General features: G+C 44.2%; 3 protein-coding genes across 3 annotated transcripts in view; 1 reads left to right on the top strand and 2 right to left on the bottom strand.

Annotated features, from left to right (window-relative positions):
• Positions 1-248: 248 nt before the first annotated feature.
• Positions 249-4450, bottom strand: rbis (ribosomal biogenesis factor). The gene is made up of 4 exons (XM_048266519.1): positions 4362-4450; positions 3881-4033; positions 2671-2787; positions 249-728 (listed from the first exon to the last, which is right to left on the bottom strand). Exons 2-4 carry the CDS (start codon positions 3992-3994, stop codon positions 660-662), a joined length of 300 nt encoding a protein of 99 aa, XP_048122476.1. The 5' UTR covers positions 3995-4033; positions 4362-4450; the 3' UTR covers positions 249-659.
• A 1064-nt stretch (positions 4451-5514) lies between these two features.
• map3k8 (mitogen-activated protein kinase kinase kinase 8) lies at positions 5515-16393 on the bottom strand. The gene is made up of 9 exons (XM_048267107.1): positions 16107-16393; positions 13799-13896; positions 12817-13229; positions 12378-12548; positions 11495-11756; positions 10148-10254; positions 8303-8455; positions 6472-6715; positions 5515-6108 (listed from the first exon to the last, which is right to left on the bottom strand). Exons 3-9 carry the CDS (start codon positions 13174-13176, stop codon positions 5984-5986), a joined length of 1422 nt encoding a protein of 473 aa, XP_048123064.1. The 5' UTR covers positions 13177-13229; positions 13799-13896; positions 16107-16393; the 3' UTR covers positions 5515-5983.
• LOC125309875 (mitochondrial poly(A) polymerase) overlaps positions 15990-25635 on the top strand; it is a 41070-nt gene continuing 31424 nt past the window's right edge. The window contains exons 1-5 of the mRNA XM_048266993.1: positions 15990-16159; positions 16408-16574; positions 22596-22826; positions 23591-23815; positions 24609-24817. Of these exons, the coding sequence (XP_048122950.1) occupies positions 16027-16159; positions 16408-16574; positions 22596-22826; positions 23591-23815; positions 24609-24817 (965 nt within the window). The 5' untranslated portion in view covers positions 15990-16026. The remainder of the gene's footprint in view (positions 16160-16407; positions 16575-22595; positions 22827-23590; positions 23816-24608; positions 24818-25635) is intronic.

The following is a 25635-nucleotide window of genomic DNA, read 5'->3' as shown; positions in this document are numbered from 1 at the left end:
TTGACATCACTTTTATCAGTGACTTGAGTGTGTGTGTGATATGGTCTGGCTCTGTGTGTGTGTGTGTGTACACTGCCTTTCACCACCAATGTTGCAACACTGCCATCTGGTGGCACTGCGCCAAAAAGCCTTTCATTCACTTGCTGTCATACACACAAGCTTAATAAGAGGAACATTCAAAATCCTACAACAATGGTTGGTGACATCGGCATATATCACACCATACACCACACAACTGGACACTGGAGTCTATTTGACATTTTTATTAAATATCTAATTCGGCATCAGCACATTATTCACTTCATCTCAGAATGAAGTGTCTCACCTCAGCACTTAGAATCATGGAAGTTTTACACAATATCTCTGACACCCTCTTCCTGTACGTATAACTTTTTTCTTCAGCAAATAGAACGACATGGTGAACCGCCCTAACATGCACAGGACACTCCTGCAGCAAAGGCATCATTAACCTCTGGTCCATAGAACATTTACATGTTCGGACCACCAGAGGGCGCATGGTTGGGCAGGTATACCTGAAGATCAGCTGATCACCACCTGAAGGCCTGGCTGACTGGTCAATTACTGAAATAACATGGTTGTCAAAGTCTATCACTTATGAAGCAGTTTGCCATTTACTGCCAGAAGGCGGTATTATCCAGTTACAACTGGGAGAAAAGATCTGCGGCATTGTCCACATTCACTGCCTCCTTGGGTGGCTTCCTCACCACCTAAACAAAAAACAGACAAAAACAAAATACTTCCTTCAAGTCAAGTCAAGTTGGCTTTTATTGTCAATTTCTTTACATGCACTGGTCATACAAAGAATTGAAATTTCGTTTCTTACTTTCCCATGCAGACATAGACATACTATAGACATAGCCATAGACAATAAACATTAAATTAAAGTGCAAGACTGAAATATAGAACATGTATGTATCAAAATAGAAATATAGGACATATATAAAAAAAAAAAATAGAGGTAGTTGTGTTGTATATTTATATAGTCTTGACAGTTACATGAAGTTTAAACTTGTGCTTGTGTGACCTGTATATTTACATTGATATGCAGTATGCAGTAGTTCCTTAGGAGTTTGCTGGTGCCAGACTCGGGTGCTGTACTGGTTCTGCCAGCCGCCACGCCGATTAGATCTCCACATGTTTTTAACCCTTAAAGGAGTAGGTTTTTGAACGTTCTAAGTTCCGCAACAATTGAAGGTTCTAAATTGCTATGTTGAATTCAATGAACCCAGATATTCTTTAGAACGTTCATTTCTCAACATTCCCGTCTAAGGGTTAAGAACTTTATTCCATGTATGTATACTATTTGCTATATTTATTTGCTCGTAAAACATAATTACATAATGGTACATAATTCCATAGGGTTATCATTTTAATTGTGATAGCCTAGCTATTTTATCATTATTAACATAGTTTTTGCTAGCTTCTACTGTTGAAAAGACATTTGATGAATAGCCTACTGCAGTAGCTGATTGGAAATGGAGGGAAATTTGGAATGGAAGGTTTTTTCAATGAATTCAGTTATGAAGACAATATGAAGTCATATGGTCATACTATGTGTTTTTTTTACAGTGGCGTGCTCTTTTCCTAATGACATCACATGCCTAGATAAGGAAACACTCACACGGATATTCTTGCTCTTCTTTTTCCCCATTCAAAAAAATAAAAACTTCACTTCCTTGTTAGTTTATCAAAAGCTGTTGTTCACTTTGTGTGAATGACGCTATTTTCTCCATCTTTCTATTTTCAACCGTGGGTTCTTTTGAGGAAAAAATGAGACCACACTAATTATAACTTTTGGGACCTCCTCGGGTCTGGGTAACAAACACAAAGGAAAGGTTACCTTAAGTAGCCAAAAAAATATATCAATACAGCAATATATTGCATGATTTTTTTGCAATGTTCTCGATACTTTAACTAAAATATTAAATTGTACAAGTCATACTCCAAATATACTCATCTGCCTATCTAACATACCAGAGTTCATGACTAAACATAAGAATAAACACCGAAATGTGTCTAGAAACACTGAAATATGCATTTTTTTTTATTAAAATCTGTTTGTTATTTCTTCAGAGGTAAGGAAAAGATATTTGTAGATTTTTGAGAGGTGCTACTGACTCAAAGTCATTGTGAAATGCAGTCATTAATTCCAGCTTTTTGTGTTTTTGTTCTTCTTCATTTACACAAAACTTTAGCAATGTATTGAGTACAGGGCAATTCCATGCAAAACTGTCAAATCCATAACGGCAGCACAATACCATGGTTGTAGAATTCAAAAAATGTCTGTCTAGGAGCGCTTCCTGGACTCAAATTTGTTTGTTTGAGGTGCTCTTTGGATGGGAAAATGTAGATGAGAGAAAAACAGGGGATTCCAAGGCACTCTCAATTGTCAAAGGTTAAAAAGCCTTTATTTTGTTGGCTTGGTTACATGTAAACCTTTACAAACGCGTCGGAGTTCTTTTTAGTTGCCGTTATGGACGTGACAGTTTTGTGAGGAATTGCCCTACAGCTGAATTTCAGAATTGCTAAAATGTGATATTATCGCTATCGTGGGCAAAGTAACTCCACATTTTCAGCTCGTGGGTTACTCTGTGATTCCCACCCCACCACTTCAAGTCAGCAATGGAAGGAAACTGGTTCAGATCTTACCTGAGCTTGCTTTTTAGGTTCCTGAGCGACATTTTTGGAGATACTCTTCACATCACGCTGGACCTCGGAGAACATCTCGTTCAGGTTCTCCACCTTTTCTTTCTTCAGAGAGTTGATCTGTGCAGCAGAGAGGGTAGTCTCAATTTAATAGGACTAATTGTTCACCGTATTACCACTACTAAGTAGACTCTAGAAGAGGCATTTCTTACAGGAATATTATTACAAGGATACAAGGATACAAGGAAGTTTATTGTCACATGCATATAGTTACTGGAAGTAAGAAATGCAGTGACATTATGTCTGGTGTCAGCCCATTTGTGCATTTATGGGGGGTAAAAGTGCAGTAGAAGAGGGGTTTAGTAGATTAAGTGGCAAGAGCTGCATAAGAAAGGTGGGGGAGGATTGGGATTGGGGGGGGGGGGGGCACCAACAAGGAGCACCCAAGAGCAACATTTTTTTTATTATTGATAGGAATCTTGTTTTTTGTATATTTTGATACATTTTTGAGACATAAACTGCCCGGCCAAAATAAAGGTCACACACACACTAGTATTTTGTTGGACCGCCTTTAGCTTTGATTACAGCACACGTTTCCTGTGGCATCGTTTCCACAAGCTTCTGCAATTTCACAACATTTTTTTTTTCGTCCAGCGTTGCATTCATTTTTATTGCCAAGATCTTATATTGATGACGGGATATTCAGACCACGGTCTTCGGACAAAAGTCTTCTCCAGCACATCCCATAGATTCTCAATTCACTCTTTCACAATTTGAGCCCGACGAATCCTGGTATTGTCATCTTGGAATATGCCCGTGCCATCAAGGAAGAAGAAGAACAAATCCAATGTATGGAATAACCTGGTCATTCAGTATATTCAGGTAGTCAGCTGACCTCATTCTTTGGCAGATATCATTATCATATCATTGCTGAACGTAGACCTGACCAACTGCAGCAACCCCAGATCTATTTGCTTACCATAGTTAAATGCAGGTGACCTTTTTTTGGCCAGGCAGTGTACTATACAATACAAATACAATATAGAAATAGCAACACTATAGAGTAAGGATATTAGAGATAGTACAGAACATCATAGAAGTATTGTCCACTACCACAGAACTATAGAAATCTCATAGTACTTCTAGGATAAATGCATAATGCTCCACTACACAAGTACACCCATTTACTCAGCGAAAATATAATTTTACTCACGTGTTTGAGAGATGTTTTGACTGGTTTTGTTTTGCTTTTGGGTTTGAACTGTTTGCTTGCCACCTGGAAAACATTCATAGGCTTCTTCCCCTTCTGTTTGTTGTTCTTCCCCATGACTGCTTGTAGGATCAGTTTATCCTTTTAAACTCTTAACTGGGGAAAAAAGGTATTCGATAAGTTCAACAGGAGGTATTCAGTAAGTTCAACAGGAGATCTCTGTACTAAAGGCACAAATCCGACATTGACTGAAAAATCTGTTAAGTCTAGGTTCTCAGAGTTTGTTTATGCATAATTATGATAAACCCATCATCTGTAGCAGAGCTAACCAGCTAGGAGACATAACGTTAACTTCCCAGCGCATTGACATAGTTGGCTCAACAGGATCAAAAAACAAGACACAAATCAACAGTCTTTGTTTATTCTCTGCGTTAAAATTATACGTTAAAACGTACCTTAATTTTATAGTAAAGTATACATTTACCTTAACGTTGCGCAGTTCAGGTCCACATGGCAAGCGTCCGTATGATGACAGTGACGTCAACATCTCGGGTGCTTCGAGAGATTCTGAAAATGATTAGTGGAGAGTCGGTAGCGCTATCGCCGCCCCACGGTATGGAGGAATTAATGAAACATTTCTAAAACTGTGTTGATTAGATGTAGGCTACTGTCAGAGAATGTCTAATAAGGAACGGGCTCTGCTACTGTTTTATGTTTTAATATAACACACCGCTTTGACAACATTGTATGAAGAGCCATCATACTTACATCCAATAGCATCGGGCTACTTTTCAGTAAACAACCCCTTACACAAACTGCCCTTTTAAATCATTATTAGTAATAAATTACAAATTATCATATTTAAAAAGGCATTAAAAAATGATACAGCACATCTAAGTTCATGTACAACAGTGTCCCACCCCTTAGGATGGGAAGGAGAACTATCTAAATAAATTAGGGGAAGTTTTCCTGACACTGCACAGTTGTCTGAGTTTGTTTACTGGATGCAGGTGAGCACTGAGCAGGTGTGAAGATTTGGGTATGCTCTTTCTGCGAAAGTGTGTTTGCTTAGGGACTCCCTCCACCCCCACACACCATCAAGATGTCTCTTTATGATAATGGGGAATTCCTCTGTCGTTTAGTAGAGACTGACCACTATGCACTTTAGGCAAATAATTGCCAACACACACACGAAAAGTGTGCATGCTCCTAGCTATCCATCATAATGACTAATTCACGCAGAGTTTTGGTGATCTTTTATGTCACACACTGCACTGTGTCACTTCCTGTTTCAAGCGAATTTTATGTGCTTGCCTGTTGTAAATTTGGAAGAGGGCAACAGTGTTGAGAGAGCCCCAGCTGTTTAACTCATAGGCCCGGGACACATTTAGGGAAATGGGGAAAGTACCTCTTTGTCCCACTCCGTCACTCACACACAAGAAACACCCAGCAAGCAGTCCTAACGCTAGCTCTTCCAGAGAAATGTCACACTGCCCTCAGGTAAGGAGAAAATTATATGTCATTAGCCATCATCGATCAGCAGAGAAACCACCTGTTATCCCTTGAGGGACAGATATAATAACCTCAATCCACATGTAAAATTGAGTCATTAGTACACAAACGAAAAACAACAGACATGAGTGAGCATCAGTTTAATTCCGTCCCCGTGCAGTAACGGTTCATTTTCATTCGGTTATAAGGAAAGAGTAACACTTTTACAAAAGAGAATTTCACACACAAAAGGCTTGAGAATCCCACACAGAGGACTGTGAACCCAGTCTAAATATCTATCTATCCCCAGCTCACATAAAATCAAATAAAATCATTTACATGGTAATTATATGTTTGTATACATATTCCATGGGAACAACATCAACAGTACAATACACAGATTGTTCAATCATTGGTATACATGTACTGCCATAATAGGTAGTGTATCCATTTGGAAACAACAATGCCATGTTTATCCATAACCACTAGTGCAGAGAGCATGAAGAACATGTCCATCAATATTTGGATCTGTAATTCTTCCCTTGTGTTAAGATCCAAATAAAAGCATTGAAATGAGTGTATGTGTGTTCATGTGTGTGTGTGTTCGTAAGCACTCTAACTGTATTCTGCGCTGGGGGGGCCCCTCACCAAGTGGTAGTACCCAGCCAAAGCTCCCAGATCCAGGTACAGGGAGCCCCCCTTCTTACTGGGACTCCAGTCTTCAGAGTTCAAGGAGGAGTCTGCAGGGAATACATCAAAGGTTAGTAAGCGGAGCTGTGCGGTATCTGTGTGTGTTATATTTGATGAAACACCTGGATGATGATTGGACTAATATTATTTAAGGGACTATACATGTCTTGCATCTCTAAGTGAGTGAGTAAGTGAGTGTGTGTGTGTGTGTGTGTGTGAGTGTGTGTGTGTGTGTGTGTGTGTGTGTGTGTGTGTGTGTGTATGTGAGTTTGTGTCTGTGTGTGTCTGTGTGTGTGTGTGTGTGTGTGTGTGTGTGTGTGTGTGTGTGTGTGTGTGTGTGTGTGTGTCTGTCTGTCTGTATGTGTGTGTGTGTGTGTGTTTGGGGGGCATGTCTAAATAGTGACCTTACTAACCCTGTGTTGTGTCGGACGTGTGGCTGCATTGTGAGAGAAATGGTCGAGCCACCTCCCCTAAGGCGGAGTCTAGGCTGTTGTAGCGCGTCTGATTGGTTGTGGGGTGCAGGGCGTGGTGCTGCAGCAGCTGGGAGGCGGAGCTTCTGAGAGCGGGGTTCCTGTGTAGCGCGCTGTGCAGGACTGACCTCAAGGGGTTGCTGCAGGAATCTGGAACCTCCTCCAGAGGAGGTGCATATTTATGAATCTGACAGGGAGAGAATCCAAAATGGAGGAATTAGGACGGATGGCATTTCAGCCTCACAGAAAGTAATGTGACCGACAAATCCAGCCATACAACTAGTCACCTGCACACTATAGGGAGACAGAGATGATAATGCGCACATTACATAAAAACACCTTCACTCTAACATCTATACAGTTCCTCCCACATTCAGTAACACATGCAAACATGAAGAACAAAAAATGCAAATGTGTTCCATCCAGTTGCACAACTAGTTTAGTCTACACACACACTCGCACACACACACACATGTGCACACACACACACACACACTTATAGTCATAGAGCTGTATATACACTCTTTTATCCCCATTTAAATGATCACACATGTTCATTCAAGGTGCACGCACAAAGGAAATTCAAAGCAGAAGCTCACATGAGAAAAACAGAAGCAGAAATGAGAAGCAGAAGTGGACGGGGCACATTCTTGCTTAAAAACAGGAAGCTCTGTATCTGACACAGAAATCATGGGATGGAGAAAAGTCCGCACAGACACACACCCACGCAAGCACCTTCGCCCACACACGTAGTTGAGGCAAAGAAATGGACCCTTTTCAGTTAAACGTACATGCAACAATCATTTACCCCCTTTTCTTTCTGCAACCATGGTAACTGTGGCTTGTGACCATAAACTATTGCAGCAAACGTTCCAAATGTTCAAGATCAGGCATGTCGAGCCATTTGGCTTATTCTGCTTATTTAGCTTATTTCACTTATTCTGTTTATTACATTTATTTCGCTTATTTGTTTCGTTGCTTAAAGGAGTGGTTCCCAAACGATGCACTGCAGCACACTGGTGTGTCATGAGGGCTGTGCAGGTGCGCCGCAGAAAAACTCCACATTGAAGTTTTTTTTTATTCTTAATAATCATTAACAATTTGTCCAAAATTGTAGGCTATTAAAATGTCATGAAATTTTCATTTGCATTTCATGAAATTACTTCTAAACAGATCTACATATCTGAGCTATGGGTTCACACATAGCCTCCCAACATTATGTGTCAACTAAAGGTTTTTTGGTGCCAACGTGCAATGAAGTTATGTTGTTAATTAATATGATGGTGGTGTGCTCTGGGATTTGCTCACAGTAACTAGTGTGCCACGAGAGAAAAAAATGTACAGGAAACACTGGTTTAGAGGATACAGAAGTGAAGCTAGATTGCCAATAGACAGTTTGTCCACCGCCTACTTGTCTGACTAACTCTAACCCTTTACTGGAACTGGTAGATGAAAAATAGTCCCCACGGTCCTCTCAGTCCCTGAAGTAGTAGTGCAGAATAGTGCACACTAACTAGTGACTAGTGTGCATTAAGATTGGATGGGTGACGTAATGCCTAATATCACTCAAGTAGAATCATTAGTTTGTACTTACTATACATAATATCACTAAAGAAGAGCCATATGTCTATGTGAAGTATGTACTTACTATGTACAGGTAGGATGTGTAGGCAGTGAAGTATGTACTTACTATGTACAGGTAGGAAGGGTAGGCAGTGAAGTATGTACTTACTATGTACAGGTAGGAAGGGTAGGCAGTGAAGTATGTACTTACTATGTACAGGTAGGAAGGGTAGGCTGTGCGGGGGAACCTGCGGACCCAAGGAGCACTGCCCGTCAGCATGTGGATCATAGTGGAGCCCAGACTGTAGATGTCCGTCTTTGTGTCGTGGCCTCCACACAGAACCAGCTCTGGACTCATGTACATCTACAAACACAAGTGTGCGCACACACACACACACACACACACACACACACACACACACACACACACACACACACACACACACACACAGACAAACAAAAAAGCCCATTAGTTAATAAAAGGGTCATTATAATACTAATGGTCACTTACTATAACCCTGTTCAGTAATCTGCAATATGGTTAACGTAACACATGCACACATGCAGACCAACATACTGTATATATATATATATATACACAGCTCTGGACAACATTAAGACACCACTGCAAAATGATCAGTTTCTCTGATGTTACTATTCATAGGTATGTCTTTGAGTAAAATTAACTACTGACAACAATTCTCCCAAATCCCAAAATAAAAATATTGTCATTTAGAGCATTTATTTGCAGAAAATGACAAATAGTCAAAATAACAAAACAAAAAAAGACGCAGTGTTTTCAGACCTCAAATAATGCCATGAAAACAACTTCATATTTATTTATATGCAACACAATGCTAATGGAAGAGTGTGTGTCAAAAATCAATATTTGGTGGAATAATCCTGATTGTCAATCACAGCTTTCATGCATCTAGGCATGCTCTCCACCAGTCTTTCTCATCGCTGTTCAGTGATTTTATGCCAGTCCTGACTCCTAGCACAACAATTCAAGCAGCTCAGCTTTGTTTGATGGCTTGTGACCATCCATCTTCCTCTTGATCACATTCCAGAGGTTTTCAATGGAGGTCTGGAGATTTGGTTAGCCATGACACGGTCTTGATCTAAGATCATGACTTAGCTGTGTGGAACGGAGCATTGTCCTGCTGGAAAAAACAATCCTCAAAGTTAGGGAACATTGTCAGAGCAGAAGGAAGCAAGTTTTCTTCCAGGATAACCTTGTGCATGGCTTGATTCATGCGTCCTTCGCAAAGACGAATCTGCTGAATCATCACCGATCCCTAGGGGCCTGTTTTGAACCGTTCTCGCACTGCACTTCACCCCAGCTGCCATTTGACATTCTTTTGTAGGTCACTTGATGTCATCCTACGCTTGCTGAGTGACATTCGAATGAGTTGACGGTCATCCCGGTCAGTGGAGAGTTGTTTGACGATCATCCCGGTCAGTGGAGGGTTGATTGACGGTCATCCCGGTCAGTGGAGGGTTGATTGACGGTCATCCCGGTCAGTGGAGGGTTGATTGACGGTCATCCCGGTCAGTGGAGAGTTGTTTGACGGTCATCCCGGTCAGTGGAGGGTTGATTGACGGTCATCCCGGTCAGTGGAGGGTTGATTGACGGTCATCCCGGTCAGTGGAGGGTTGATTGGCATCATCCCGTCAGTGGAGGTTGATTGACGGTCATCCCGGGTCAGTGGAGGTTGATTGACGGTCATCCCGGTCAGTGGAGGGTTGATTGACGGTCATCCCGGTCAGTGGAGGGTTGATTGACGGTCATCCCGGTCAGTGGAGGGTTGATTGACGGTCATCCCGGTCAGTAGGTTTGTTGTCCCTAATGTCTGCTGCTTGACCTTGTTGTTATGAACCACCGTCTTTTAAGGATCCGAAATTTTAAAGATGGAAGCAACCTGACACTCACTGTATCCCTCTTCCAGTGTACTGTGTGTGTGTGTGTGTGTGTGTGTGTGTGTGTGTGTGTGTGCTTGTACTTGTGCTTGTGCATGTGCGTGTGTGTGTGCGCGCATGTCAACATCAGCCTTACCTCGGTGCCTCGCAGATCTCTGGGAATGTACACATCTTCAGTCATCTGTACACTCAGGCCAAAGTCAACAAGCACGGCTTTAGCTGACATCAGCACAATGTTGCTCGCTGAGGAGACAGACAGACAGACAGAGAGAGAGACAGATGCCGTGGGATGGAGAGAGAGACAGATGGCGAGATCAGATATGGAACACATATGGAAACAAACAAAGGACACAATATCTAAAGATCATTTTTTAGGTTTTGTTTTTGTATGTGTGTGTGCAGACATAGGTCCTCATGTGGTTTCTTCTGTGAGGGTGGCAGTGGACAAACACACACACACACACACACACACACACAACACACAGACACACACTGGCACACACACAAACCCCTCAAATGGAATTTCCAGAAACTTGAAAGCAGCTTTGACTGCAAGCCATGCCTTATGGGTGGTTACCACACACACACACACACACACACACACACACACACACACACACACACACACACACACACACACACACACACACACACACACACACACACAACTACCCTGTACAGTTAAGATCCATGGATACAACCCTGTAATTTTACATCTGAGTGTGAGTCTGAGTTGTTTCCTCTTAATGACCTACTTAAGAGCTTTTACAGGAAACTACTGGCCCTTCTTTACCTTTGCTTTCAGTGTGTCTTTGCGCGTGTGTGTGTGTGTGTGTACACAAGTCAAAGGTGTGCATCAAAAAAACAATAACACAGGAAGGTCTATGTTGCCCCCGCGCAAACATACTGCATGGCTGCCAGCTAAGCGGCAGTGTATTAGTGAAACAAGTTTGCATAGTAGGCACTATGCAAACAGGTTAGAATTTGACTAGGCACTGAGTGGAGCGTTTATGGGGGCTGTAAACGCTGTGCAGCAGGTACAGGGTCACGTGTTGGACTTTCCTAGATGTTGTTTACATCCTGTGTTGTGGGCTTGGTTGGGGTGGTGATAAAGCCCTGTGTGGTGCAGACTACTGATGCAGAGCAGTACTTATAGCCGGGTAGGTAGCGTTTGCCAGGTGCAGCGTTGTGGCTAAGAAGCTGGGCTAGAATGCAGTAGCCAGGTGCAGCATTGTGGCTAAGAAGCTGGGCTAGCATGCAGTAGCCAGGTGCAGCATTGTGGCTAAGAAGCTGGGCTAGCATGCAGTAGCCAGAAAAAGTTCTGGGTTCAATACCCAGTTTCCACTGTTGTGCCCTTGAGCAAGACACTAACCCTGAGTTGCTCCGGGGACAATATAATCCCTTGTGATATAATTAACATATGTAAGTCACTTTGGACAACAGCGTCTGCTAAATGAATAAATGTAAATAGGGCAGGCCTTACGTTTAATGTCGTGGTGGATGACCCCGTGGCCGTGCAGGTACTCGAGGGCCTGGAGCACCTGCCTGGTGACCCAGATGACCTCGGCCTCTCGCATGGGGCCGCAGCTGTCCAGCTTCTCCAGCACAGAGCCGCCCTCGCCGGCCTCCATGAACACGTGCAGCGTGCGCTCCTTCAGGACTGCCCCAAACAGCTGCGCCACGTTCTCGTGGCCGAAGCGCGCCTGGATCTCCACGTCTGAGCGCCTGAAGTGCTCTAGTGGGATCTGGAGAGTGAGGGTCAGGGTGGGGTGGAGTGGGGGTCAGGGTAGGGTGGGGTGGGGTGGAGTGGGGGTCAGGGTGGGGGGGTGGGGGTCAGGGTAGGGGGGGTGGGGTGGAGGTGGGGGTCAGGGTGGGGTGGGGGTGGGGGGGGGTTAGGGTAGGGTAGGGGTGGGGTGGGGGTCAGGGTAGGGTAGGGTGGGGTGGGGTGGGGGTCAGGGTGGGGTGGGGTGGAGTGGGGGTCAGGGTAGGGTGGGGTGGGGTGGAGTGGGGGTCAGGGGTAGGGTGGGGGTGGGGTCAGGGGTAGGGTAGGGTGGGGTGGGGTGGGGGGTGGGGGGGTGGGGTGGAGTGGGGGTCAGGGTAGGGTGGGGTGGGGGGGAGTGGGGTGGGGTGGGGTGGGGTGGAGGTCAAGAGAGAAAGATGGCAATAGGAAAAGAAAGGGAAAAATCAAGGTTTCAGAAAAACAAGAAGCTAAAGGACATGTGACATGTGTTTACCATCCATAGTCAAACATGTATTCTGTATACATGTATGCATATATGTGCGTGTGTGTTCTAGCTTGTGTGTGAGTGTGTGTGCGTGCATGTGTATGTTTGTGTGCGTATGTGTTGCCCCTGAGAGTGTCTCACCAGCTTGCAGGCCATGCGCTTGCGTGTGACACAGTCCTCAGCCAAGTGAACTCTCCCAAAGGCACCTTTGGGAATGTGGGCCGAGTCAACACTCCTGTAGTTGCGTTTCCATGGAAACAGGGACACCTCAGAGTCGAGGCGATAGTGGCCGTTCTGAACGATCATGTCTTTCTGTAAGGACAGATTATGCTGAGTATGACCACCTAACAAACACACACATACACATGCACACACACACTTCTACTAAGACACCTACTTTTACTTACACACACATATGCATGCACACACACACACACACACAAACACAAACAACATGCAAACACATACAGACATACACACACACACACACAGACATACACACACACACACACACAAACACAGTAAAACAGGTAAATGTACAAATGTAAACTCTTTCATACATAACTGAGTCCTCACTCACCTTGTTAAGAAGCACCCCTGTCTCATTGTTCAGGTGTACGAGAGAGGGTGCCTGAACCCCATGTGCTGTGCCTGAGATCCGACTGATGAAGGCCAGCAAATCAGTCACGTTCCCGTATTGCACATCTCCTTCTTGGCCTGGCGGACATGTCGTCTGGTCAAACACGTCCGGCGTGTGTGTCCCTGCTGACTCCTGGTCTGTCTCCTCTTCTTGCGAGACACCCTCCTCACTGGACCCTGCCTCCTCCTCTTCCTCCTCGTCTGGGTAAAGGTTCTGAAACAGCTCAAGAACTTTCTCCATGTCCAAGTGGTTCAGTAGAAGTTTTATCCCAATGTTGTTATTATCATCATGAAACTCCATGCTGCAGCTTCAGTGCAGATCACACACTCGGCAGAACAAGTGCATTCTTCTCTCTAGTAAGGGGAGAGGGGGACAGATTTAGGTACAGAAAACGACAGGGCGTTTCCTGCTGCGACTGCAATTCGATGGATTACTTGCAAATAAGGGGCATTCCTGGACATGAAGGGAAACCCGGAAATACCACCCTCCATCGCAAGCATATCAGCGTCAGAATCCAGTGGAGCGCAACCGTAACGCATGGTATAAAAAAGACTTACGCATCTCACTGTAAATTACCTTGATGAATATATTATCTCTTTTTAAGTGCACATATAGAAAAGCACATATGCAATTGCGTGATCCTTTCATAAATATTTTTGGAAACTATTCATGAAAATAAAATATTAATAAACAAATATCACATGATCGTTTTATGTATAATTTTGAGGAAAAAACGTATCACAAAACAGCCATGATAATTGGAAGTCGAGCGTTAGCTAAGCCAATCGACATTCTCGAAAAATAAACCATTTTTACAATCATCTTAGCAAAGAGCATGCAGGCTACTACAACTAAAGTGTATGGGTAAGATAATCAATGGAATGAAATGGCAATAGTTGCATAGTGTATAGTAAAACCTCACCTCAAATTCGTACCAAGCTCAGGCACATCGTCTCGCTCAGCAGTGACTCCGACGGAGTCATCGTGGACACTGTATAGTTTAAGAGGTGACTGAGCGCACTTGTTGACCGAGAGAGAGAGAGAGAGGGAGGGAGAGAGAGAGAGAGAGAGAGAGAGAGAGAGAGAGAGAGAGGAGGGGGCAGAGAGAGAGCGAGAGTTGCGATTAACAGGAAAAGTAATATCTTGCTTCAACCAGCTCGTGTCGTTTTCTTTTCGTTTTTCTTTTCCTTCTCTCATTTCACTGGTATCTCCGGGACTATTGGCTCTTGGTTGTGAACATCAGCTTTACCTTGGAGCAGTATCTACAGTCCCCGGATTCACCTGACCTGACAGACCCGTTTCTTAATTTCCACTGCGTCAAAGCATTCTCAACATCTCTCCCCTACATGTCATTGCTTAACCACACGCAGGAACTGATAACAGGCAGCTGTTTTAGACCTCTTTTATGTTAAAAGAACACATTCTGCGTCATGTATTTGGTCTTAGTCACGCACAAAGGTTGTAATTTTCTGCATTTTCTTGACTACTGTAACCTACCAGTCACCCAAACTCTCTTTGATTTAAAACACAAGGGAAAGACGAAACAAGTCAGCAGAAATTAATCTTAAAACCACAAAGACGGAGGGCCGAGAATGTGCAAAGGGTTATGTCATAGTCTATAACAATAATAAAAAGAAAGAGGCATATCCTAGGTTATAGGCTAGCCTATGCCAGGGGTTCCTAAACTTTTCCATGACAAGGCCCCCCAAATACTAGGTTCTGGTCAAGGCCCCCCTTTTGCTAGATGAAGGCTATTAAACCCATAAACAATACTACCGCAAAATTCTTCTCATATCTGTTTAGCCACAAACACTTCACGATGGCGCATATAGGCCTACAGTGTTTGAAAATTACATTCGGGGCTTTCTGCTTGATGCGAGCTGTCACAGTGTCACTCCATTGTAATTCATAGCCGCAGAGGTGGACAAAGTAGGCTACTCAATTTCTTTACGTCAAAGTAGATACTCCCAGTCAAAAATTACTCCACTGCAAGTAAAAGTTGCCAAGTCAAATGTTTACTTAAGTGAAAGTATGCAAGTTCTACAAATACCTAAGTACAAAGTATTTCTCTGATGTGCTGTATAATATTCATTTTGTCAATGATGTGGTGGTCAGACTTGAAAATGAAATTCACATTCTTTGGTTGGTCACTATTTTGCTACTGATGAAACCATTTTCAACCCTGTTGTTCAAGGCCACTGTGCTGTTGGTAGGAAAAAGAGCAAGACAATTAGGTACAATATTGACCATTTTTGTAGCAAATTGTCTTGCTCTTTTTCCTATTAATGGTCTTGGCCTCAAACAACAGGTGAAATGAACAGTTTTTTTCCTGTTCATAAGCATAATAATGTATTTTTTGAATTGCTATGAATTTCTTGAATTTCCCCTTGGGGATCAATAAAGTATCTATCTATCTATCTATCTATCTACAGTATTTATCTGTCACAGTAAATGACTTCCTTGCAGAATTACCATTTGCACTGGGATGCCAGTCTTATTGAATCAAGTGTATTAGTCAATCAACATGACAAAAATATAATTTCTGGGTCTTATCCTTTGGCTTGTAAACAAATCAACATGCGTGGGGTTGGGATTGGAGCTCTGAAAAAATCCCTTTGTGTGTTTATAGTGACTTATTTAACATGTAGACTGAGTTACTGTAAAAGTAGATGTATGTGTCACAAATAATTTTCTACATTACCTAACAAAGCCATCATGACCAAGTACAATAGTACATTTACTTAAGTAATGTCTGCCTCTGCAAAGCCGTGGCCCGGACTGAACACACTCCGACACGGGTTGCTCCTCTGTCATTCTCGTCCCTAATCTGCTTTTGCTTTTCACCCTGAAGGTCAGTTTCTATATGATTCTTTGTTCATTATTGGTTCTTAGTCATTAGTCATAGGCCTATATTGATAACGATGTGAAACATTATAGCCTACATTATAAAAACTCATTGTGTATTTTTTTCGGAAGTGCAAATGTGTTTGTATACTGGGAAACTTTCAGTGAACTGTAAAATGAGCCTGCCTGTAATGAAGGAGCAAATCAAGCATAGAAAAACTGACTTTTAAAACGCGTAAACTACTTTCCAAACTTCCCAGCCGCCGTATGCCCGCATGCGCGTGTCCTGTCATTTAGGCTCCTGCAATGGCGGCCTCCATGGGAGCAAGCAGGTTACATATGCGGGGAAATGGGCAATTGTTGAAATGTTTTCAAAGGATACTCACGCCGTCCCAGAGAAGAGCAGGAACAAATGCTGCTGCTTGTCAGCCACTGACGGGTAAGGACTTGCTGTTGGTGTCGTTTTTCTTGGAGAGATGTGTGCCGAACCCCTTGTCATGCGAAAGCTACGGCTACTTTTGCTCAAATGCCGATGGGGTTGCTGTCGTCTGTATCTGTTAGCGTTGGTCTCTCAAAAGACAGTGCGTAAACTGCAACAGTTTAGATGATATTGCAAGAAAGTAATATATCTCACGTAAACTCGATACACTATTATTCTTAACTAATTGCTACTCTTGATGTTTTAAGACCACCAAGATGCTGGGAAGTCTTTCCTCGCGCTACAGGAGGAGAGGCGCGAGCGTGCTGAGAGATCTGTCTTAATCAGCTGCCCCTCGAAGACTACAGAAAAAAAGGTCCTGAAGTTCTTGTCCAAATACGGAGCCGTAAACAACTGTTTCTTCTATGACAGCTATGTAAGTCCACCGACTCGTGTAAGCAAGGTACAACTTAAGGTTCAAGTGTAGCACCCTCTCTCGGTTCTGTATTCTTTACGTTGAGTGTGTGCTCTCAAACACCAGTAATTTCATCTCGTCTGCCTGTATAACACACATTCACAGCCGTGGCAACATTTGTTGGTACCCTGACAGCTCAATTTTCTCATGCATAGTTGCATGCATTTTGTATGAAATAAAACAAATAAAGTTTGAGATTGTTTCCGGTGTATTTTTAGCCTGGCGGGCCATCCTATATCATTGAAATGTATAGTCTGGCATCGAACCATTCACCTCGCTTAATCCAAGGGGCGGGCAGAGAATTGTCTTTCAAACTGCCTAGGCATGCAATAGGCCAGCGATACGACCATATCCGTATCCGGTCGGCAAAACGGCAAATACATCCTTCTTCGAAAGGAATGACTTAAGTGCATTGTGTTGCTCAACTTTCAAAGAAAAGCACAAGTTCAACATCTCCTAAGTTGACGCCAACGCCGATTCAAACACCCGCTCTTCGTTCGCCATAGCCACCTTCCTTGTTGTTCACCGGGACATCCACGGTGTTCGCCAATAGAAATCCCTATGGTTTGATACTAGACGCACAGGCTGAGCGATTTAATTTGCCGCCGCTAGGGTGCGTCTAGATTTCTAGGCTAGTGTATTTTACAAAGATACTCTAAAATGGAGAGCTATAGCAGGAGCAAAAACTGTACTGTACCCACACGGCTCACCTACTGTCCCGTGCCACTCGACTACTGTCCCGCGCCACAGTTCCGTCCTGCCACACTGTCCCGCGGCACTGACCTAATGTCCTGTGCCACTTGACTGTCCCGTGTCACTTGACTACTGTCATACTGGCATACTTCTTTTATAGTTCTGTGCCACTCATCTACTATCCTGCCACTCTGTCCCATGGCACTGACCTACTGTCCTTGTGCCACTTAACTGCTGTCCCGTATCACTTTCATATTATCCCGTGCCACCTGCCCACTGTACTCTGCCACTCACCTATACTGTCCCTCAGCACTCTCCTACTGGCTCATGCCACTCGCCTACTGTCTTATGCCACTTGCCTACTGTACCACGACACTTGCCTACTGTCCCATGCCACTTTTAACTAAACCATCCCTAACCCATGGAACAGTTGGCAAATGCGCAGGACGGTAGGCGAGAGGCGTGGGACCGTAGAAGACGGTAGGTGCACAACCAACAACAGTACAGTTGCTACAGTGCTCCTACTGCTAGTACAGTGCTCCTACTGCTAGTACAGTGCTCCTACTGTTAGTACAGTTGCTCCTACTATTAGTACAGTGCTCCTACTGCTAGTACAGTGCTCCTACTATTAGTACAGTGCTCCTACTGCTAGTACAGTGCTCCTACTATTAGTACAGTGCTCCTACTGTTAGTACAGTGCTCCTACTGCTAGTACAGTGCTCCTACTGTTAGTACAGTGCTCCTACTGCTAGTACAGTGCTCCTACTATTAGTACAGTTGCTCCTACTGCTAGGCAGTGCTCCTACTATTAGTACAGTGCTCCTACTATTAGTACAGTGCTCCTGCTGCTGAGTACAGTGTCTCCTACTGCTGGTACAGTGCTCCTACTATTAGTACAGTGCTCCTGCTAACAGTGCACTGCTGGTACAGTGCTCCTACTGTTAGTGCGGTGCTCCTACTGCTAGTGCAGTGCTCCTACTGTTAGGTACCACTGTTGCTCCTACTATTGGTACAGTGCTCCTACTGCTAGTAGTGCTCTACTGTTAGTACGGTGCCCTACTGTTGGTACAGTGTCTCTACTGCTAGTACGGTTGCTCCCTACTGCTAGTACAGTGCTCCTACTGCTAGTACAGTTGCTCTACTGTTGGTACAGTGCTCTACTATTGGTACAGTGCTCTACTATTAGTACAGTGCTCTCCCCTAGTACAGTGCTCTACTATTAGTACAGTTAGCCCTACTATTAGTACAGTGCTCCCTGCTGCTGGGCGGTGCTCCTGCTAGTACAGTGCTCCTACTGCTAGTACAGTAGTCTCTATTAGTACGGTGCTCCTACTGCTAGTACAGTGTCTCTACTATTGGTACAGTTAACTCTACTGTTAGTACAGTGTCTCCTACTGTTAGTACAGTGCTCTTTGCTGCTCCTGGGCAGTGTCTCTACTATTAGTACTACAGTGTCTCTACTGTTAGTACAGTGCTCCTACTATTGGTACAGTGCTCCTACTGTTGGTACAGTGCTCCTGCTGTTGGTACAGTGCTCCTGCTGCTAGTACAGTGCTCCTACTGTTAGTGCAGTGCTCCTGCTGGGCTGTGCTCACTATTAGTACAGTGTCTCTACTGCTAGGCAGTGCTCTAATGCCAATTACAGTGTTAATACTGCTTAGGCAGTGCTCTACCATTAGTACAGTGCCCCTACTGCTGGGCAGTGCTCCTGCTAGTACTGCTCCTATTGGTACAGTGCTCCTACTGTTGGGCGGTGCTCTTAGCACAGTGGTACTGTTAGCTCCTCACTGTTAGTACAGTGCTCCTGCTGCTGGGGCAGTGCTCCTACTGCATTAGGCAGTGTCTACTATTGTTAGTACCCTCACTGTTAGTGCTCCTGTTGGTGTCTCACTGTTAGTTAGTTAGGCAGTTCTGCTGTTAGTATAGTGCTCCCACTGTGGGCAGTCCTGCTGCTAGGCAGTGCTCCTGCTAGGCAGTGCTCCTACCATTGGGCGACAGTGCTCCACTGCTGCTGGTACAGTTGCTCTAAATGGGCAGTGTCTCCCATTACAGTGTCCTCACTGTTAGTACAGTGTCTCCTGTTATACGGTGCTCTCACTGCTGTCTCAGTGCAGTGCTCCTGCTGCTGCTAGGGCAGTGTCTCTGCTATTAGTACAGTGCTCCTGTTGGTAGGCAGGTTACTGCTGGCAGTGGTACATTAGTACAGTGTCCCACTGCTAGTACAGTGTCCCTACTGCTAGGCAGTGCTCCTACTACAGTTGGTACCGTGTGCTCCTACTGCTGGGCAGTGCTCCTACTGCTAGTACAGTTGCTCCTGCTGTTAGTACAGTGCTCCTGCTAGTACAGTGGTATAGTGTCTCTACTGTTGGTGCAGTTAATACTGTGTTCCTAGGCTGTCTCTGGTACTGCTAGTACGGTGCTCTACTGCTGGGCAGTGCAGTTATTAGTCCAGTGCTTCTACTGTTAGTACACCTGCTGCTAGTGGTGCTCCTACTGCTAGGCAGTGCTCCTGCACTGTTAGTACAGTGTCTCTACTGCTAGGCGGTGCTCCTACTATTAGTACAGTGCTCCTACTGTTAGTACGGTGCTCCTACTGCTAGACAGTGCTCCTACTGTTGGTACAGTGCTCATACTGTTGGTGCAGTGGTACGGTGCTACCTGCTGCTGGTACGGTGCTCCTAGGCTGGGTTGGTGCTCCTGCTGATGGTGCGGTGCTCCTATTGCTGAGTTTCAAACTCCTACTTGTCACAGGTGTGTTTTTGATTTTCAGGTTCACTCATTGCTGTGTTTTGATTTTAATGTGTCCTCTGCTGGTCAGGTTGGACAGAAATGAAGATGGTTGCCACAACGCCCTCAGATTTTGCTCAGATTTTGTCCTACTATTAGTACAGTGCTCCTACTGCTAGTACAGTGCTCCTACTGCTAGGCAGTGCTCCTACTGTTAGTACAGTGCTCCTACTGCTAGTACAGTGCTCCTACTGCTAGTACAGTGCTCCTACTGCTAGTACAGTGCTCCTACTGCTAGGCAGTGCTCCTACTGCTAGTACAGTGCTCCTACTGCTAGTACAGTGCTCCTACTGCTAGTATAGTGCTCCTACTGCTAGGCAGTGCTCCTACTGCTAGGCAGTGCTCCTACTGCTAGTACAGTGCTCCTACTGCTAGGCAGTGCTCCTACTATTAGTACACAGTCTCACTGCTGGTACAGTGCCCCTGATGCTTAAGTACAGTGCTCCTTCTGCTAGTTTACAGTGCTCCTACTGCTAGGCAGTGCTCCTACTATTAGTACAGTGCTCCTACTGTTAGTACAGTGCTCCTACTATTAGTACAGTGCTCCTACTGCTAGTACAGTGCTCCTACTGCTAGTACAGTGCTCCTACTGCTAGGCAGTGCTCCTACTATTAGTACAGTGCTCCTACTATTAGTACAGTGCTCCTACTATTAGTACAGTGCTCCTACTATTAGTACAGTGCTCCTACTATTAGTACAGTGCTCCCACTGCTAGGGCAGTGCTCCTACTGTTAGTACAGTGCTCCCTACTATTAGTTTGGTGTCCTACTGCTAGGCAGTGCTCCTACTGCTAGGCAGTGCTCCTACTATTAGTACAGTGCTCCTACTATTAGTACAGTGCTCCTACTGCTAGGCAGTGCTCCTACTGTTAGTACAGTGCTCCTACTATTAGTACAGTGCTCCTACTGTTAGTACAGTGTCCTACTGTTACAGTGCTCCTACTGTTAGTACAGTGTCTCTACTGTTAGTACAGTACCCCTACTGCTAGTACAGTGCTCCTACTGCTGCTGCTAGTACAGTGTCTCTACTGCTAGGCAGTGTCTCCTGCCTATTAGTACAGTGTCTCTACTGCTAGTACAGTGCTCCTTACTGCTAGGCAGTGTCTCTACTGCTAGTACAGTGCTCCTACTGCTAGTACACAGTGCTCCTACTGCTAGTACAGTGTGTCCTGCTGCTAGGCAGTGCTCCTACTGCTAGGCAGTGCTCCTACTGCTAGTACAGTGCTCCTACTGCTAGGCAGTGCTTCTACTATTAGTACAGTGCTCCTACTGTTAGTACAGTGCTCCTGCACTAGTACAGTGTCCTACTGCTAGGTACAGTGCTCCTACTGCTAGTACAGTGCTCCTACCCTATTAGTACAGTGCTCACTACTATTAGTACAGTGCTCCCTACTGCTGGGGCAGTGCTCCTACTGCTAGTACAGTGCTCCTACTATTAGTACAGTGCTCCTACTGCTAGGCAGTGCTCCTACTATTAGTACAGTGCTCCTACTATTAGTACAGTGCTCCTACTGCTAGGCAGTGCTCCTACTATTAGTACAGTGCTCCTACTATTAGGACAGTGTCCCTGCACTGCTTAGCTAGGCAGTGCTCCTACTATTAGTACAGTGCTCCTACTATTAGTACAGTGCTCCTACTGCTAGGCAGTGCTCCTACTGCTAGTACAGTGCTCCTACTATTAGTACAGTGCTCCTACTGTTAGTACAGTGCTCCTACTGCTAGGCAGTGCTCCTACTGTTAGTACAGTGCTCCTACTGTTAGTACAGTGCTCCTACTTCTAGACAGTGCTCCTACTATTAGTACAGTGCTCCTACTGTTAGTACAGTGCTCCTACTGCTAGACAGTGCTCCTACTGTTAGTACAGTGCTCATACTGTTAGGCAGTGCTCCTACTGCTACGGGTAAAATGGCTTAGGCAATTGGTTGGTGCTCTTAAAAAAGATGATAAATTATTGTATTATTGGGATGTTTCAAACTCACTATTGTCACAGGTGTGTTTTGATTTCGTATTCACTCATTCAGCCTATTTTAATGTGTCATTCCGTGTCAGGTTGGACAGAAAATGAAGATGGTTGCCACACCGTCTCAGATTTTGCTCAGATTTTGTCTACATAATGTTTTAAAGTAAAAAAATTAAGTTACATTTTGTCTTATGATGTTTTAGTTACCTATAAGAATAGTCTAGAAGAAAAGATAATACTCACTGCAAATTGTGTCTGTAGTCTATAAAAAGCCTTTGTGCCCACTGACACATTTCATACTCTGAACACTAAAGTCATTATGTTTCAGTTTATTTTAATACAGTTATACACTTATTACACACTCAAAAAATCCTTGTCTTGTAGGCTGTGTTTGGGCATTAAATATCTATAAAAAGTATTACTCCCAGCCTGACCAAACTTTGTAAGATGTAAGACAAACATGTTCTCAGTACAACTGAATCACTAAAAGTTTGTACGGCATGGTCATTGATTATCTCTGTGTGTGTGTGTGTGTGTGTGTAGGGCACATGCGCTGTGATCGAGTTTGCCAGCAGGGATGGCATTTGCTCTCTCCACGAGGCTGCCAGTCTCCCCAGCATCCAACACGAAGCCTCGGTACCTTTCAAGACCCGCCTCCTTGCACTAAAGAGCACTGGAGTGGACCAATCAGATGGCGCAGCCAGCCTAAAGCTTCACCCCCAGACATCCCTGCCAGTCAATGAGTTGATCCAGCGACTTGCTGCGGAGGAGAGTGTGAGTATGTCCAGGCTCATGTAGGAGTCTCAAGATGGAGACCTTGGAGGAATAATCCAGTGGTTCCTAAGGTGGGGTCTGTGACCCATAGCCAAGGGGTCCGCAAAATAATTTGCTTTAAATGATAAAGTTTATTTTTTGTGCCCCTTTCACCCATACAACAAGCAAGTTGTGTGTCTTAGCTCCCACCCACATTAACATTTACTTAAACTTCACTCAGGTCATGAAGAACCATTCCTACTGCTGCTTAGCTTGGCTTATTTGTCAGCTAGCTAGCTGATGAATGTGGAGAAATGTTTGAGTCAGTCCATGTCGTCAAGTGATGCAATACGGTCCTGTGCCTCTTGCCTACAACTGTCCCACAACAACAAAAACTTGGGAATTGCTGCCTACCGTAATGTTGCTTCAGTTGGCCTATATGTCTGACAGACTGTACAATACTGCACAGGGTTAGTGCATATCCAACATTGCAGATCCACCCTTGGCAGAATATTATTAAAAACTTGCATACTGGTGCATGTGACTTAACTATTGACCTACCTCTGTGATTTGTAGTGTATAATATGACTATTAGTTAACGTTGTAAAATTATATAAATAATGAAGGAAACACCATCTTGACCAGGACTTTTCCTGGAGAAAAGATATTGTATCTCAATAGGACCTTTCTGTTAAAATAACAGAAACAGATAAATAATAATGATAAACAAAACATTCTTTAGTGTACAGAGTCTCACATACACTGTCTCCCCTTTTGATCCATAGATAGACCAGCAGCTACATTCCCTGACATCAATACTAGAGCTGACCAATGAGAACATTGCTCTTCGCTTCCTGGTTTGCTCCCTGCTCCAAGACATTGCTGGCGCATTCTTCCCAGAATGTGCTATCAGGCTGTTCGGTTCGACGGTCAACGGCTTTGGGAAGCTGGGCTGCGACCTCGACCTCTTCCTGGATCTGGACACCATCAGTGGCCGGAGCATGAAGAGGGTGAGAACCAAACAGAATAGTGATGTCCTCGTCACTGTGTGGAATAACCACACTACTTGTTGAGTAAATAATACAATAAGTTTACTTAGAACAATACTTCAGGCAAGTGACCTGCATACAGCCATATCATTAGCTTCACAGGCTACTACTACATGCGTAATATATAACAGTGCATGACCGCAGACATTCATGCTATATGTCAGTCATAAACCATGCTGTACACCTTAAACATCACATGAACGTCTGTCTAGGACACGTTCCCTCTCAGTCAATATAACGGAAAAAGAGTTCACTCGATATGGATGTTTTAACATGTGTGTGAGCTTGTGTGAGTTTATTCTTGGGTGATGACAGTCAAATGCGTATGTATTCTAGGTATGTGAGTGGAAACCAGTCCAGTGTGTGTGTGTGAGACGTGTAAAAACATGTGGTGAGAAGTGAATAGTGGTTTTGACAGTTGGGGAACATGGTGGTGGTTGACAATTTGTCAACAATGTTTTATTAGTTTCACTGAAATGGTTTGAGTTTAAAAGAATTCAGTTGCTTTCTTGTCTGTGTCCTGGTCCACCCATGTTTGAATATAAGATGTGCATATTATTAAATTAGGAAAATGATGTTGCCTAGTAGTTGACATTAGGGTTACCTTGTGCACAGTATCGACACATTGCCTACCACATTGTAAGTCATACAAGTGTGAGTGTGTGTGTAGTCCTCTGACTGGGATGTGTTTGTGCGTGTGAGTGTGTGTGTGTGTGTGTGTAGTCCTTTGACTGTGCTGTGTCTCTCGATGCAGCCCTCTGGTCTGTCCCTGGAATACCAGATGAAGAGGGTAGCGTCGGAGCGGACGGTGACCCAGAGCGTGCTGTCCGTGTTGGGGGAGGGCTTGGAGCAGTTCGCCCCTGGCTGTGTGGGGGTGCAGAAGATCCTGAACGCCCGCTGTCCCTTAGTGCGTTTCTCACACCAGCCTTCGGGCTTCCAGTGCGACCTCACCGCCAACAACAGGTGAGACACACACACACACACAAAAAACACACACACGCGAAGTCCGACGATTCCCAGCCATAGCATACCTGTCTACAGAGAACCAGCCTTGCAACTTCATGCTCTTTCAACACGTCAAACTGCGTCAAATGTGCAGTAGCCTATTTGTGTGAAGTTGTGAAATGTTAGCTTGTCAGTCGACAAGGCTCTTCAGATAATATCTATGGCGAAATTTAAACAAATCCACATGTACCATGTACCAGGGGGAAGGGAGCCATGAGGGTGGTATTGACCACAGTTGTGTAAAGCACAAATACCTCTTCCTGGATCTGGACACCATCAGTGGCCGGAGCATGAAGAGGGTGAGAACCAAACAGAATAGTGATGTCCTCGTCACTGTGTGGAATAACCACACTACTTGTTGAGTAAACAATACAATAAGTTTACTTAGAACAATACTCTGGGGGAGCCCAGTAGCAAAAGCAACAACAAAAACAAAAAGCATGCGAAATTGCACTGTATGCCTTTAAAAGCCCATTAGGAACCAGCAACTAGAAGCAGTCCCTAATGGAGTGTGACTATCTATTCACACCGTGAATTTGGGTCTGGTTACATCAGGCAATGGAAATTTGCCACTTACTGGGGAAATTCCTTGTAGAAAAATGTCTACAAAATGTAAGTGAAAGTAAAGGCCCATGGGGGTGCCTTTTCAAAATGACAATAGCATGTAAGAGCACCTAATACATTACCTTATTATCAGAGATTAATTTATATTAGGATCGATAGTTCTACATCTCTATCGTAATATGTAGTATTGAAAACCCTAAACTAAGGGTGGC

Source organism: Alosa alosa, chromosome 16 (assembly GCF_017589495.1).
Source record: "Alosa alosa isolate M-15738 ecotype Scorff River chromosome 16, AALO_Geno_1.1, whole genome shotgun sequence".
NCBI classification, from domain to species: Eukaryota; Metazoa; Chordata; class Actinopteri; order Clupeiformes; family Clupeidae; genus Alosa; species Alosa alosa.
The sequence above is the reverse complement of the archived record's forward strand: the minus strand, read 5'-3'. Positions and strand labels throughout refer to the sequence as shown.

Bases quoted from the DNA above. Each gene is read 5' to 3' on its own strand.
- rbis (XM_048266519.1), bottom strand. From the start codon at position 3,994: ATGGGGAAGAACAACAAACAGAAGGGGAAGAAGCCTATGAATGTTTTC. The intron at 2,788-3,880 runs GTGAGTAAAATT...TCTGCTGCACAG, and splicing joins TCAAAACATCTCTCAAACAC to ATCAACTCTCTGAAGAAAGA. The intron at 729-2,670 runs GTAAGATCTGAA...TTTTTTGTTTAG, and splicing joins AACCTAAAAAGCAAGCTCAG to GTGGTGAGGAAGCCACCCAA.
- map3k8 (XM_048267107.1), bottom strand. From the start codon at position 13,176: ATGGAGTTTCATGATGATAATAACAACATTGGGATAAAACTTCTACTG. The intron at 12,549-12,816 runs GTGAGTGAGGAC...CTGTCCTTACAG, and splicing joins CAGGGGTGCTTCTTAACAAG to AAAGACATGATCGTTCAGAA. The intron at 6,109-6,471 runs GTTAGTAAGGTC...TATTCCCTGCAG, and splicing joins CACGTCCGACACAACACAGG to ACTCCTCCTTGAACTCTGAA.